General features: G+C 37.4%; 2 protein-coding genes across 4 annotated transcripts in view; one reads left to right on the top strand and one right to left on the bottom strand.

The window, feature by feature from the left end:
- LOC105429716 (neurotrimin) overlaps positions 1-15,966 on the top strand; it is a 329,452-nt gene that overhangs the window by 146,591 nt on the left and 166,895 nt on the right. The window lies entirely within an intron of this gene.
- Positions 12,585-15,023, bottom strand: LOC148937903 (uncharacterized). Its single transcript, XM_089085560.1, has one exon. It carries the CDS (start codon positions 14,864-14,866, stop codon positions 13,649-13,651), a length of 1,218 nt encoding a protein of 405 aa, XP_088941686.1. The 5' UTR covers positions 14,867-15,023; the 3' UTR covers positions 12,585-13,648.

The following is a 15,966-nucleotide window of genomic DNA, read 5'->3' as shown; positions in this document are numbered from 1 at the left end:
GATATTAATACAATCAGCAATTGAACTCGATTCAATAAACGTACTTTCGTACAGCCCGACAACAAATTATAATTATTTTAACTTAATAAAATAACGAAACTCGATTCGAATTCGATAAACGTACTTCCGATAGTCCAGCAACAAATTATGATTATTCCAATTTATAACGAGGAAATATAATTATACTCTGACACGCTAGTAAACTTATTATACAACTTGATAACATTATAGTATTATTTTAAATTATATTATTTTGTTATAATATACATACATGTATACTGTAACAGAATTTCGAGACTGTATTATATCTTATATTAAAATTTTCACGCAATGAACGTTGCAAAAATAACAAAAGAAAAGGATAGGCACGAGCGTTTTTTTTTCCTCGACTAGGCCGGATCTAAACCGCATGAACTATCGCGAACAAACACGAACGAACGTTTAACGTGAATATGATGACATCTGAAACTTGGTCAGGTATCAGGCGTGTTCCGTGTCACAATCGTACACCATATACACGTATCATCTTGCTGCCACATGAGATGTGTTCGCACGCGTTGCTTAAATATATATATATATATATATATATATATATATATATATATATATATGCATGCGCGCGCATGCGTGCATGCGATATATCCGGTCAGCCTTCTTGCCACCGATTCGATATTTCTTGTCGCAAATAATAGCGCGGGCAGCCCTGTTTATTTATTGCGCGTTTTATCTCAATGGCTCGTGAGTTCGAAACACGTGCGGAGAGTTAAATGGCACCTCCGTTCGATGCCGCACGAATTGCACAGCGAACAGAGGAGAAGCCGCGCGTGCGCGCGTGAGATCGTGTACACGCAAAGAACAGGTTGAGGTTTATTGCCAATAACGAAGCGGGGCAAAAGTGCTCTTTCGAGTGGCGTCCGTGTTAAGCTGAAATTATGCGCTTTTGATGCTCGGTTTGCGTTTTTTCCTTCTCTCTCTCTCTCTCTCTCTCTCTCTCTCTCTCTCTCTCTGTCTCTTTTACTTAGTCTCCTTCTTTTTCTTCCCTTCCGATATAAACATATAAATGCGGGATTATATTACCGGTTGGGAATACAAACGGTCTTTTATGAAAATTTCGCATAATCACGAGTGGAATATTATCACGCAATGTTTTTTCGTCAACAGCTCTCCAGCCCGTATTATTTTCCACGAGCGAGATCTGGTTTTCGCGCGATTTTTCGTGATTTTCACGGAGTGCGCTTAATTGATTCGAAAATGTTTGCACACACAATCCGCAGGGCGCGATAATGACCGGCGTGGATACGTTATGAAATATTGCCGCGGTTGCAATTTAGTGCTTTATCATACGAACGACTTGTTCCCGGCCCTATCGATCCGCCGCTTATCGCACCGATGTCCTCTTTGTGCTCATATTCACAATGTAAGTACATTAATATTCCTGTACTTGAACGAGAGCTTATGCGGACGCAAATTTTTGCATGGGAGTGAAAACTCCTGTCGATAATGAATATGATAACGAGGTTTCCTCGAAAGCGCTATTGATGAAATTTTTATAAATTCGATACATCACTTTTATTGTTTCTTTAGCATTTAAACGAGCTGCGGCGGTAGAATTTTGTTACATTAGACACGGTTGGGCAAATGCATTGATCCATATTGTTTCCAAAGTTCATTAAAATAATTAGTTATAAAAAAAAAAAATCACCTTTAAGCTCCTTTGCGCAACGTTGCGTTTTGCGTAAATTCATGATATTCAGTTAAATTAAATTAACAGCCGAAACTCTACCTTTTATGCTAATATTTTTCCCTCTGCTTATTTTGTCTTCTCTCTTGCATAACGTATGATAATCTTATCGCCACCGTATTTACGTGACAAGGTTACATCGACAGGTTTTACGACTCGGCTGTACTGCTCATGATTAGCTCGCTGTGTTGTAAATTCAAGATACGTCGTCAGACGAGGACTTTGATACATTTTTTTCTGATATTATCTACGAGCTATTCACATTTCAGAATTACCTACGAAAGAGGTACACAAGAATCTGATATATAATAAAATCTCTTATATTTATCTGCAACTTTTTCGTATTCTTATCCTTCAATTTTTAATCGTTTATAATCCAGAAGATTATCCATGCTTCGGTATTCTTGTTAAGAGAAAGTCAACCATGCTCAAAAAATCCGCACATAAAGGAAACTGTAGACATAACTCGCGATACTATTTTACACACACACACACACACACACACACACACACACACACACACACACACACACACACACACACACGTTTATGCTGTCGTGTGATTCTGTACAGTCTTCCACTCCTCCGACCCCTTCAACCCCCCTATGTAACATAGGCAGCCGTGAATACGTGTGTACTTTTTTGCAGGGTGAGTATGCGCCGCGCGCATACTCACACAAACGCAGAAGTGTACACGCGACGAATGTTAAAAAACCGTTTAAGCGTACCACGCGAGACACGCGAGTTCCGGCATACTCGCCGTCCGCGAACGCGGGCAAAAAAGGAGAGTTACAAGCTATGAAAATCCGTCGTGCGACGTGACAGAACGATCTCCAGTCTTAAGAGGTTTAAGTAAATCAGATCGAATAATACGCGACGGACGAGAAAGCTTTTCAGAGAGAGAGAGGGGGGAGGGGGAGAATAGGGGGGAGGGAGGGAGGAAGAGCGTCAAGAATAACGGAGCACTCCTTAATATCGCACGGCGCTAAGACCAAGATCTTTTCGCCAAAGTTAATTTATCTGTACAGATTTCGTATGCCTATTAGCTCTCACGATCAGTTTAGCGGCGGCGCCGTTAATCAGACGCGTAATAATTTATTTAGGGAGGGACGGATCGCGATGAGAGAAGGTGTACTTTTAATTTTCGCGTACTTTTAACTTTCATACATTAATTCTCCGCGCGATAGACAAACATACAGAGGGATATGAAAGGCGCATTTGTTTTATTAATTAGATTCGCGGAATGTTTTTGCCCGATAGAAAAGCACACGCGCGGCACACGGGAAAATAAATCGGTCTGTCCTAACAATAAGCGTGATTACACAGTGTTGTAGCATGCATCGCGCGGAATGTTATTTTTTCACATCAACGACCCGGCGTTCTCGCGGCAGCTGAAAAAAAAAAAACGTGTTTGCGAATAATATGAAAATCACAGGAAAATATCAGTACAAATATTAACGTTATCGTTCATGTGTGAAGCGATACTGTGGTACTCGTCATAAAAAGTTGGTAATTGTTGGTCAAATAATTATTAAAAAGCTACGTAACGAAACGTATCGGGTAGCAATTAAAAACATTTTTTTATTTCGATAAAAAGTCTGTTGTCAAAATACACATACGTACGACGGCGAAGCGTAACAATAAAGCCGATAAAGTTCACCGAGAGAAAAAGGTTTCCGTATTTGAAAACTATAATAGATACGACCGGAGAAACTTTGTTCCTTAATAATTCTCCGCTCCTTTTACGTGTATTCTTGTATAAATAATAAATTCAGGGTGGAACAAAATAATATTATACTGTGATAACTTTTTCTTGCATCGAAAGGGGGAAATAAAGGGGAAGGCCCGGTCGCGATTGGACGATAGTCGCGAATATGCATTTCCAGCATTCGCAAAAACTATCGATTCCGGCCGCGAGCGGCCGCAGAGCACCGCCTTCGATATGAAGCTATGCGCGGCGCACTTGGACGAGACAGCATGCAAAATAGCGTGAGTGGAGGGAACACTTAAATTATGCGACCTGTCGGCAACAGTCTTTTAAGCGTTCGCTATGATAAATATTAAGTCCCTTTGAAAACAAGACAAAGTATTTTCACTTCCAGCATGGTCGCCATTATGCCCCGGCGAGAGAGGGCGCGCTTTATAGAAAATATTTCTATGAACGCTCAGGAGAGTGAGAGAGAGAGTGAGTGAGTGAGTGAGAGAGAGAGAGAGAGAGAGAGAGAGAGAGAGAGGGGGGGGGGAGAGAAAGAGCACCCCTGGCCCCGCCGGTCACAGGTAGAATTAATGTCGAGATTGTTCGAAACTCCGCGATTTTACTCCGCCAAGTATTTTCCGCGGCGAAATGTAACGCCGGGATGAAAGATCCCATTAGCGAAATCAAATTTTCCGCCACATTGCGACGTGAAGGTTTTTCAGAGATTTTCATTCGCATGATCCACACGATGGACTCCTTGAGTCGCATCGAAATCCTATTTTAATGAGAGTTTCATTAAATCGCGGCGCATTTTTCGCGACTTTCAATTGATATTAATTATCTCGGCGCGCTCTCTCGGGTGAATTGCAAATTAAGATTCAGTTTTAGTTTTAGTTCTCAAGACAGCAATGTAAATCTTTCCGTAAATCGAATACGCTATTAGATATCGAGGAAATAATTTTGTTAGTATAGATTTCGCATCGTGAAGCGACACCTTGCTCCCCTGCGTCGTTTATCATTTAGATTACATTAATGCAGCGCATACCTTCTCGATGGAACTGAAAATCAGCACTCGAGTCTCTCTTTAAATAATATCTGGGTATTATACGCAATATTCATCTCGAGTAATATTGATAATCGATCGTAGAATCCACACACCTATATGTTTTTCCATCTGCGCGATTCCTTTTTTTTTTTTTGTTTTATTTCTATTGGGAGGCAACGCTGAATATACATGCATATGTCAATAAAACGAAAATTTACAACGTCTATCATGCAAATAAAAATTATCGATTCTTGTGCACATAATAATAACGGACGACTGCCGTTATTATCGTAATGCAAATATGGAATTTTAACATTTATGATCAGAAATTACAATGGTTTTATGCATAAAGATACAAATTTATATTTTCAGTGCAAAAAGTCGGTGAACGTCTTATTTTTTATCTTTGACTTTTACCTGTGTGTGGGGCTGGGACTGGGAATAAACAAATGTCGTATGAAGCCATAGTTTGCACTTGTTAGCGTATGTCGAAAGGAGGTGTTGTAATCGGATATAAGATAATCTGACCGCAAATGGGCTTCGTCTTTCTCTAACTTCTCAGTCTACACACTTAGTTGAATGTCTTCATTTGTGTCTCAAATATTAAATGAAATAGCGATGTCTGATAAATCATTTAAATTTATTTCGTATTTATTTATTTCGTATGATCACGAAATGATTGGATATTTATTTTAATTGAAGAAAACTTTTTGTAAGGAGGAAAAAATGTTGTTGTGTATATTTTTTTTAAAATAGAGACTCAGAAATTCTTTACAGAAAATATTCCGTACTTGAAATGTTTCAACTATCATACTTTTGTGTACAACAAACTCCTTGGTTAAGGTGATTTCTTACAGAATGTAGACTTTATTGCACAACTAGTCCAAACAAATCACGCTTGACAAGCGGTGTTTTTATTTACGTGTGTTTTATTCGAAATTAAATTATATCGAGCTATCAGTTTATAGAAAAGCCGATCGATCATGTTTTACTTTTCTTGCCGATGCTATCCAGCGGTGTACGAATTGCATCGTGTCCTTTCGTGAAAGCGCCTTGAATTCGTCTACCCGGTTCTTCAACCCCGACCGCGGAAGAATTCGCATCCTGACTGTCTTTTGTCGACCAAAGAAAATGCGCGGAAGACGCCCGATATTCGATCGCTTGAGCGCGAATTCCCGCATTTTCTTTCATCCCGCTTTTCCTTCTTGCGATGAACGATCCCGTCGTTCCTCTATTTTTTTCTTACATCCGATCGATCCGTTTGATATAATGTGTATCACAAACAGCTGCAGTTTAAGAAACTTAAACTTAGTTTGAAATTACTTTATCTTTTGTATATCTCATTACTATCATTTATTTATTATATCTTTAGATTATTTATTTCACACGGAAAACGATTTTGTTGAAGTGTCTAAAAATAATTTTATTGAATTATTGAAATTATTACGTACGAATTTATTATTTAAGAAGGACAATATTGCAAAAGTTTTTAATTTTCTAGCAATCAATTTGAGCTTCCTACATAATTATTTTGATGGCCGAGCAAAATTATTTTCAGACCTGTATCTGGCCAATTTTCTAAATATTTCAGCAGAATGACTTTTTCGCGTGTAAAACGTGAAAAGAGTTTAACCGTGCGAATGAGAAATTTATTTTAACGAACTCGTTTTCTGCGCGCGCGCGCGCGCGCGCGCGCGTGTGTGTGTGTGTGTGTGTGTGTGTGTGTGTTTGTAGATATTTCAAAGAACGACGATCTGTTATTATTTTATGTATTTACGGGGAACAACCGCGCGTAACGCTGTCAACGCGTATTTGCATGGAAACAGCGTACTTACGATACCGGCGGATGCGAAATCGGACAGAACTCTGTATCCCCGATGTATCCCCGATACACAGTCTTAGAGACCCAATTACACGTGTGACGATCAACACGGCCGTTGTAACAGCACGATTACGGGGGAATATGGTACGTGCTGGGCCAAGATAGCGGACGCTCGTGAATCTATCGACAGGTCAGGCACGATGAATATCGGCATCCAATAATGGACCGGCGCCGCTGTTTGACCCAAAGTGACAAAAGAAAGAAACCGAGTTGTGTACGGAGCGTAATCCACTCCGGGAGGTGCTCCGATCGAACGAATACTCCGGGCTGATAATGAGAAAATTGCCATTAATCAAACAAACTGAAAGAGCGTTTTTTTTTTTTTACCTCTTCTTCTTTGTGAAATATCCATCGGGTATTAACCTGGCTGTCCGGGCCGTTACAGTTTCTTTCCGCGATATAAAGTGCGGATTTTTTTTTTTTTTTTTTTTAGCGTTTTCCATTCGCTCTCGATCGTACGTGCATACACGTGTTACCACGTGAAGTTTGCAATTCTGCGGTCAACGATGTCAACACGCACAACTGTGCTTTACCGAGAGTCACGCGCAATTAACGTATAATTCACAAAGTGCAGTTTTCCAATTTTACGACGCGAGAAAGTTGCACGGCGATGCAACTCGCGTGTGACGCTCGGAGTCCGTACAATTTGCATCGTAATTTAGCGGCTACGGCGGTACATTCATCATTTGACCGGCTAAATCATTTGGTTACCGAAGTAGCAATGGCTCGTATTTGGAGCGGTTAATGCGGTTATGCAGCACGTCCCTAAATCGTCATCAATCCCGCAGTTGCACCGCGTTGCGATAATCTTCGAAGGGAAAGAAGGAGTTGCGGAAGTATCATCATTTACCGACGAAAATTAAAAAAGTACAATTACTCTCGAACTATACAAGTATTTTTTATTTATATTATTTATGTGCATGCAGGTCAATTGTAAAATTACAAAGTATTATTTAACGTAGAGAAAGAAATACGTACATATATGAAAAGCAGTTTATAAAGCTAAAAAATAAGCTAAACGATTTGTGAATAATTGCTTTGTTTTTTTTTTTTTTTTTTTTTTTCTTCGCTTTTACGTGTAAGCGAATTCAAAGACAAAAAGGAATTAAAGAAAAGCGATCGATCTAATTAAGAATATTAATTCTTCCTTATTGCATCACCTCTAACTAGAATGTTTGAATTACCTAATAAATGCCATTCTCTCCGGTTCATAACGATAAAATATGGCGTACTTTATGATTGTAATAGGATGCGTATTCTTAGAAAGTACTTTAGGCGAGAATGTAGAGTGCGAAGCCGCGCGTGCTTCGATAAATCGGTCCGGGAAATTATCGAGAGAATTTAATGAGCCGTGCCAGCTTTACTACCCCGCGCGGCTTTATTACCACTTCGTAATTTAACGTAGCATCGATTTCTTGTCGTTGCGAGGAACTAAGTGTTATAATTCATTAAACTTGGCTACTTCTTGGTAACAAGAGCGTGTCCGAATCCGTTATCATCTTTCTTTCATTTGCTTCCAATCGATACAACCGTTATGGAGTCGACCCTATATATTCCTTATTTCTCCAGAGAATTGCAATTACAGTTATATATTGCATTAATTTTAATTACCACACTGTTACATTTTATATATATATATATATATATATATATGTGTGTGATTTTCGCAAGGAATTGCATTTTTTTAATCAGTCTCGTATGTTATATAAAAAAGTACCGTGCTGTTAAAAGTGATGTTTAAAAGTTAAACTTGACAGAATAATACAGTTATTCATTTATTAGAAGAATTTGAAAATTTATTTTTGACGTAAAATTTAATTATTATTGCATTTATATAAATATTCAAAAGAATATTTTTCTCTATTACTTTTATGTGATATAAATTTAAACGTATTTTATACGTAAATATAGTCTTGTGTTTTTTTTTTTTTTTTTTTTTTGCCCCAAACAGTTTAAACGATAATTATTATTTGTTGCATTAGATTCTCGTATTATCGATAACAATATACAAATACGTTCTTAATATTGATATAGTCTTCTCTACAAACATCGCGATGCGATAAATTCGCGAAACGATACTTACAACGTTGTTTCAGTTAGACGCTTCAATTAGGAGTCCCTTATTATCGCGGCGGAAATCTGGGCGGAAACTTGACGTACCAGCTTATGAGGATTCTCAGTGAGCTTAACGTTGGCTGTATGATAAAGTGGGGTGACCGGGAAACTTTCCGACTACACGTGCGAGGCCCACACCCCCCTCCCCCCTCCCTTCCCGGCGGTGTCCAAGCACAGCCGCATCGCGGCCGGCTCGCGAGACCTCGGAATAAATTGACCGACGTCGCCAATGGTGGTTGTTTATTTTCGAAATTAAATTGAATTGGCCCATAACTTGCCGGTCTATTAGCCCTGGGGACCAGGCTAGTTTGCTCGTAAATCTCCGGAGTATCGGACCGGTGGCACATACGCATACAGACCGCCGGGGCCGCGCGTGTGTGTGTGTGTGCGTGCGCGTGTAGATGAGGGTGTGCTCGCGGGTGTGCTCGCGGACGGCGGGGTGTCGCGGAGGTGGTGCGGGTATTCGATTCGTCCCCGACAATGCGTCCGGAAGCTCCCAGGAAATACATGGGCGTGGTGCCGAGATAAATGTACTCCCGCATTTGCATACTTCTCGCCCTCACAGTCCCCATATCCTCCCGGCGGCGTTCGGTTCCTCCGTTCAAGATCCTATCCGCACTTGTCTGCCTTCTCCCTCCCCATTGCCTTCCTTACCATCTCCCTATCTTCCTTCCCTCTCTCTCTCTCTTCCGAGTTCGTTCCTTCCGCTGGCTCGTGTATCTTGTCGATCGTACGATCGGAGATCCGAATATCGGACAGACGTATATACGCGGCTGGAAGTGAGAACGACGACGACGACGACGACAACATCCGCGGACAAATGCGATGTCCAGAGTGCCAGTCGTCATTTTTACGACGTTTCACGAGGGGTATCATTTATCGGCGTGAAAACCGCGGTTCGATGTGCTCCAGAAAAACGTTTCCTCGCAAAATTCTGATCTTTTGGGGGTCGTCGAAAAATCGGCGTTGGCGAAAATCGATCTCGCACGAGGACGAGAAGAGCGAGAGATGAGCGCGAGGATTTCTTCGAACGACGATATAGATCATCGTGCGAGGAAATCATAGAGAAATGTTCCGAGTGATTGAAATATAGATAGTGTAGTTTGAAACGAACGATAGAGGCAACGGTTAGAGGTCGTCGTTAGAGGTAGCGAGAGGCACCTTTTTCGCGACGAGACAAATACCAGAATCGAAGGTAAACCGCCACAGTACCATATTCCCGCGGGATACTCCTTTGGGATGCGAGCGGTGAGATGGATTTATTCATCCTACTCGACTACTCGCTCGATTATCGGAACGAATCGAGTAGTTTCTGTCACCCTCGTGCCGATGTATTTGTCGGGAAGATCGGTATTTCGACTAATTTATCGAAATCTTGAATAAGTGTTATTTAATTATCTGTTTGTTCATTTATTCGAGCGATGTTTGAAACAAGCTCGAAACATCACGTAATTAATAATTCCAATGAATAATAATAAGGAAAACAAATCATAATAAAATATCATAAAAATAATTTTTTTTATATCATTATGGTGGTCGAAACAAAGATCCAATGGTATTTATATATGAGATGTATACTACGAATTTATTTATCAGAGTTTTCTTAGTTATGTCTTCAGTTGTCAAAATGAGTCGGTATTGTCAAAACATCCGATCTCTTTTGAAACTGTTTGTACCAATAGAGATTGGTAGTATGGACTTGTATAAATATTTGAACTTGCTTTTATATCGAGATCGATAAAATCTTCAGGATAAAATCTTTCTTATTCAGTGAAAATTCTCTGAATAAGAACATTTACATTATTGATACTGAATAAGAAATTTATTTGTTTTGAGACAGGTGTAGATATAATTTCAATTGAAACATCGAATCTAATGGAGTAATTAATTTATTATGTGCAAAGCTATTTAAAAGCTAAACAAGTTCGAGTTTCCCTTTAAAATAATTTAATTATAGTTAATCATAGTTAACTATTCATTCAGTTAATTCTTTTCCAATTGAGAATTGATTTAATTACAAACTAATTATTTCTCAAATTTATCGTTAATTCCCGGATTAATCTTTGGAATTTGCTTGAAAATATTTGTCTTGTGCATTAGACAAATGAGGAGTAATTTCAAAACGTATTTGCTCGGATGTATTGAGAGTATAAAAAGTTTGTAAATTGCATTACGACATTTCCGCCAATCTTTTTTAGTATTGTTATTAATTGGCGAAAATGGAAAATAGCAGTTTGAGATTTACTTCACGAAGAAGTGACAAACGACTGTTTACGGGAATCACTTTCTTTGAAATCGTTACAGACCATCTCTCCTCGAGTTCCTCATCGATAGAAGACTATCGAGGAACTCGGTTGTGGGACAACCCTCTCTACTCGAACTCGTAACTACAGCTCGATTAAAGTGTTTCAGCACGTTTCGTACTTCGTTCTTGTTCCATGTTCTTGTGCCTGTTACTCCGATTTTCTCTAACCCTTTCGCCGTTTTCTCTTTGTGTTTTTTCACCTTGCTCATCCCTCCTCTCTCTCTCTCTCTCTCTCTCTCTCTCTCTCTCTCTTTCTGCACATCTTTTCGTGGCAGAATATATCTCCGCCTGTTTTCCTCGATATCACATCTACTCGACGAGTTCCACGATTGTTAAACTCGCTCCGGGTGGCCCTCGAAAAGTTTCGGGCTAGGCAATGTATACGGTGTCGCATTCTTTGGCCTTAACGATCAAACTTATCCCAGGCGGTGCTTCGACAACTATGCGAAAGACGACAAGGAGAACGCTAACGTTGGCGATTGGTGGCTTTTCGAACTGTTGTAACGGCGTTTGTTCACTCAAAGCGATCGACAAAGCGTTTCCCACCGCTAAAATGTCTAATCTGTGGTTCTATGGTCAAGAGATAATGAGCTATCATTAATCAGTAAAACATTTTCAAAGTTATAAATCAAGAATATGAAAATAATACTTATTTGGTAGTATCAAATATCAATTTATTCAATCGCTTATATAAAATCAAAATTGCACTTTGAATAGATTTCGAAAAACTTTATGTTACTCAAAACTCTGCTTATCTCATGTATTTTCTACTTATCTCACGCATTGCATTTCATTTACTTTAAATGAACGCTTAAATAAATATTCTTTTTTTAGAAAAAGTAAGAATGATATACAGAACGAAGACAACAAGCGTATTATTATTGCACATTATCATTTTGTTAGAAACAATTTGATTTGATTTAAAGAAATTATGTTTTTATCAAATGACATGTAAGATTTTTATTTTTGTAATAGATAATAAAATTATACAAATAAATGCATGTCTTGACCTTGTATAAAAGGTATATAATTATACATAGATAAAGCTTTGTTACATTATGTATTTTATAATAATGCTCGCAAGTAAAGGTTGATGGATGCTAAAGATACAACACATTAAGAAATGTACATTAGCACATGTATAAATATGCAAGTCCTTGCTGAAACAGTGGATCATCATAAATATTGTTTTGAAATTTTAAAAACAGTGGATTATTATAAATACTGTTTTGAAATTTTAAAAATTTAAATAAAACAAGAATAGGCGAAGTAACGCTTAACTTCAAAATATTTTCAAACAACACTTTTAATTATTTTCAAAATAAAATATCTATTTTATAAGATTCGTGTTTACGTTAGTGCGATATCAGTTTTAATTTAAATCTATATTTAAGATATTGAAATTTTTAACTATGATTTTCATTGCGCAAAATACTGCAAAACATACACGATTTGTTATATTTTGCATCTAATCTTTGCACCTCTTTGTTCTCGTAAGAAGAATATTATATAGTGTATAACGAAATTTGTTAAGGAAATGACAGCGATGAATGCAGTAAAATAAATTTCTTATCTTTTATTGCTTTTATAACATAAAACAATATCCTTCGATCGAAATGTGATGACGGTACAATTACAGATCTGTGCCGTGAAATGTGACTTGTAATATTTCGTTGCTCTCTTGCGAGTTGCTCTCTCGCGAGTTTAATACTCTTCGCACTAATACGAGGAGGAAATTTGACTGTGCGCGAACCTCAGGCGTAAGCGTGAGCTTCGTGATAAACGCTGCCGCTAGCTTGGAAAAATATATGGAAATGACAAAGTTATTCTGAGCGTACGCGGCACGCGGCGCTTCTTTATTTGAAAGGCAGATCCGGACTTGCACGGACGAAAGAATAATTTCACCATGTGCACGGGGGGGGGGGGCACCGCCGCAATACCGCGCCTGTTTTGAGTGTCGCGCATACATATAAGCGGACTTCAGTTTCAACCCGCTCCTTATCCATGTTGTTTCATTTCCGCAATATATACGCGTACGCTCTCTTCGCTAAATCCGCTAACCGTATTCGGCTGTTTTACCGAACGGCTTATTTTAAACGGCAAATTTAATAAAAGTTACATTTGAATATACAGAAATGCATATAATACAAAAGGTAAACATGCATATGCATATATATATATATATATATATATATATATATATATATATAAATAAAAGGAATAGAATTGAATTACATTTTCCTCCTGTTTTGCATATAAATGTGAAATTGGTTTGTATCATTAAATAATACATACTTTCTATGATAACATTAACGGAAATTGTTTTACTTAATCTGACAATTTAGATCTCGAACATGTTATAAGATTAATATACAATCTAAAAAAAAGAACTGTAATGCTCATAGAGAACACGCACAAGGCAAAAATCCATCCAATATTATATAATAACATCATGGCTCAAACATAACTTAAAATTACGAATCAGCATATTGTATGAATTTTCATGCGATTCTTTTTCTTTGAAAGTAATAATGCGAAGATATTTTTTCTTACATGACACTTTTTAGATTTTTATTTAACAATAAAATAAGATTTATCTCGAAATAATAACATGAAAAATTAACATTTCGTAATTGCCATAACCATTTTAATTTTACAAGAATCCCAGTTGCGTAATTATTTAAATATCTATTAACATATACTCGACATATACTAATCATTATACATACAGTAAAATTATGCAAAATACATGACGAAGGTGTATTGCGATATCTTTAAGATGTCTGCGATATATTTTACATATTTCTGCCGTATGATGATGAGTTAATGGATATAAATCTGCATATCAATATTATTTCATACGATTATAAAATATGTTGTAAGCAACCAAGATCTCTCAGATGTAATAACATGTCAGCAAGCAATTTACACATTTCTTCTCCGCCAGCGTATTTACGCTGTTTCGAATATTTTGCTACGCCTATTCTCGTTACATTTTCTCTATACGTATCTGGATTATGAAATCCCATTAGCATCGGCATAAAAGTAGTAGCCAGAACGAAACCATAAAGACCACCTCTTTTGTAATCATTCATTATAGCTTCGTAAGAATACTTCTCAATATTCCAAACGCCAACTTCTAATAAATATTTTTTTAATTCATCGTGATACGCTCGCATAATCTCGAAAAACTTGTCCTTCCTCAATTCGTTCGAGCAATGTAAAAGTAGATATGTGGAAAGATCGACGACGGGAGTCGAGTATCTGAAAAGTGCAAAGTCAATCGGTATCACACAAAATTGTCCCTCATCGTCTGTCTTAAAAAGGCAGTTATCCAGTGTAAAATCGCCGTGACATAAGGTGGACAAGGGCTCCAACGGTTCCACGGTTTTCATCATCACTTCGTCAAACGCGTTCGAAAGTACGGCTTCCATTTTATCGCAGAAAACCGCATCGTGGCCGAGACGGCGAAGATATTCTACCGCTCGCGGTGATTTAATATTGAAAATAGTTTCGTAAATGTTCGTTGATATCTTAAGGAATCTAACTTCTTGCAATCGTGACACAATATCGAAGAATTTTTCTGGCTGCAGTTCCTTCATAGCGTATCCCTTGCCGTGGAATCGTCCCATCTCGCGCACCACCGCCAACGCGTATTCTAAAGGAGCATGATATTGATGAGGACAAGGATGATATCCTCGTGGTGTGACATCTTCTAGAGCGATCACCGAATCGTAGGGCGGTCGTTCGTCCGTGTAAATGCACCTCACATAGTTTTCGTTCGGACGGGTGGCGTACGTTTGGTAGAACAGAATTTCGTTGTGAAATTGAGCATCACCACGAATAATATACTCTCCCATATGTCCCTGCAAAGGTCTTTTCAATACAATAGACAATTCCTCATTCTGTCCTTTCGTGTTGTTTTCAAATTGCAGAAGTACGAAATATAGAATGGTCATTAGTCTCTTTTCGGATTTAGATAACTCATACCGAACTTTGTCTACGTTCAGTTCCAAATTCTCGATAATCTTTGACATCACTTCCTTTTCAAACCATTTTTGAAAATCTTCGTCGTGGACCATTTTATTTGTTTTACAAGTGTTACCAGCCTGTATTCAAATGTCAATGCAAGTGTGTGTGTGTGTGTCAATGCAAACTTATTTCTCAATAGAGCGGACAATATTGATTAACAGTTATTCTCTCAAACAGATACAGGCTAACTAACTTACGCAAGTAGAACATACAAATATAAAGTTAACGTAAAGAGTAGGAGGAATATATTAATGTACGACAATGTATGAAACTCGCCACGTGCGCACACAATGTAGAGATATGCAGAAAAACAACGTTAATTATTGGTGTGTGACAAAGAAAATTCATAATTGGTTGATTAAAAATATTGTTCTGAGAAAAAAATCACGGACAATATTGTTCTGAGAAAAAAATCACGGACAAACATCCGAAGTCATTTTAATTATTATAATGCGATTAATGAAATAATTAATTATTGAACGTATTGATTGATAATAAATATTATATTATAATTTTTTGAAATTAAGTACGACAATATTTAGCGTGTATAAATTTATTATTACATTTATTCATTATTATAATTTATAAATAGATTGTATTGTGGCAATGATGAAGTCTCACGCTTTTAGACGCTTATATTTTCGAGACATTTATTTTGAACATACATATTTACATACATGTTAATATTTAAATTTCGAGCACAAATTTACATATTCTATAATACATAATGTCCATGAATTGATTAACTCGTTTACAAAGCATAAATGTTTTTTTTTTTTCTTTTATTTAGAAGCTTTTAGAGTCAATATTGCAGATTGTATTTTCTTTTCGGTAAATCCGTTTTGTATTGCATATAATCAATATTTGTTTGAAAATAATCCTACCAACATCTCGCGTGCTGTCCTTCATAATTATTAATTGCATTCGTTAATTGCATTCATTAACGAATGCAAATTCATTAATGCAATTAATATCTTAATTCGAATAGAAGCAAATAATACTTCATGCATTAAAATGTCTTTCGTTATCTTATCTACTGCGAATTAAATCAAGATAGTTAATCTCGAATTTTAGCAGCAAAGGAGATAAACATCAAGACAAGAGATAATACAAATCAACGAGCAAAACCTAACAACCTTTGTTTTAAAAA

The sequence above is a fragment of the Pogonomyrmex barbatus genome, unplaced genomic scaffold (genome assembly GCF_055798465.1).
Source record: "Pogonomyrmex barbatus isolate J1 unplaced genomic scaffold, ASM5579846v1 scaffold10, whole genome shotgun sequence".
Lineage (NCBI taxonomy): Eukaryota > Metazoa > Arthropoda > Insecta > Hymenoptera > Formicidae > Pogonomyrmex > Pogonomyrmex barbatus.
Note: the sequence above shows the minus strand (reverse complement) of the source record. Positions and strands in the feature narration are given on the sequence as shown.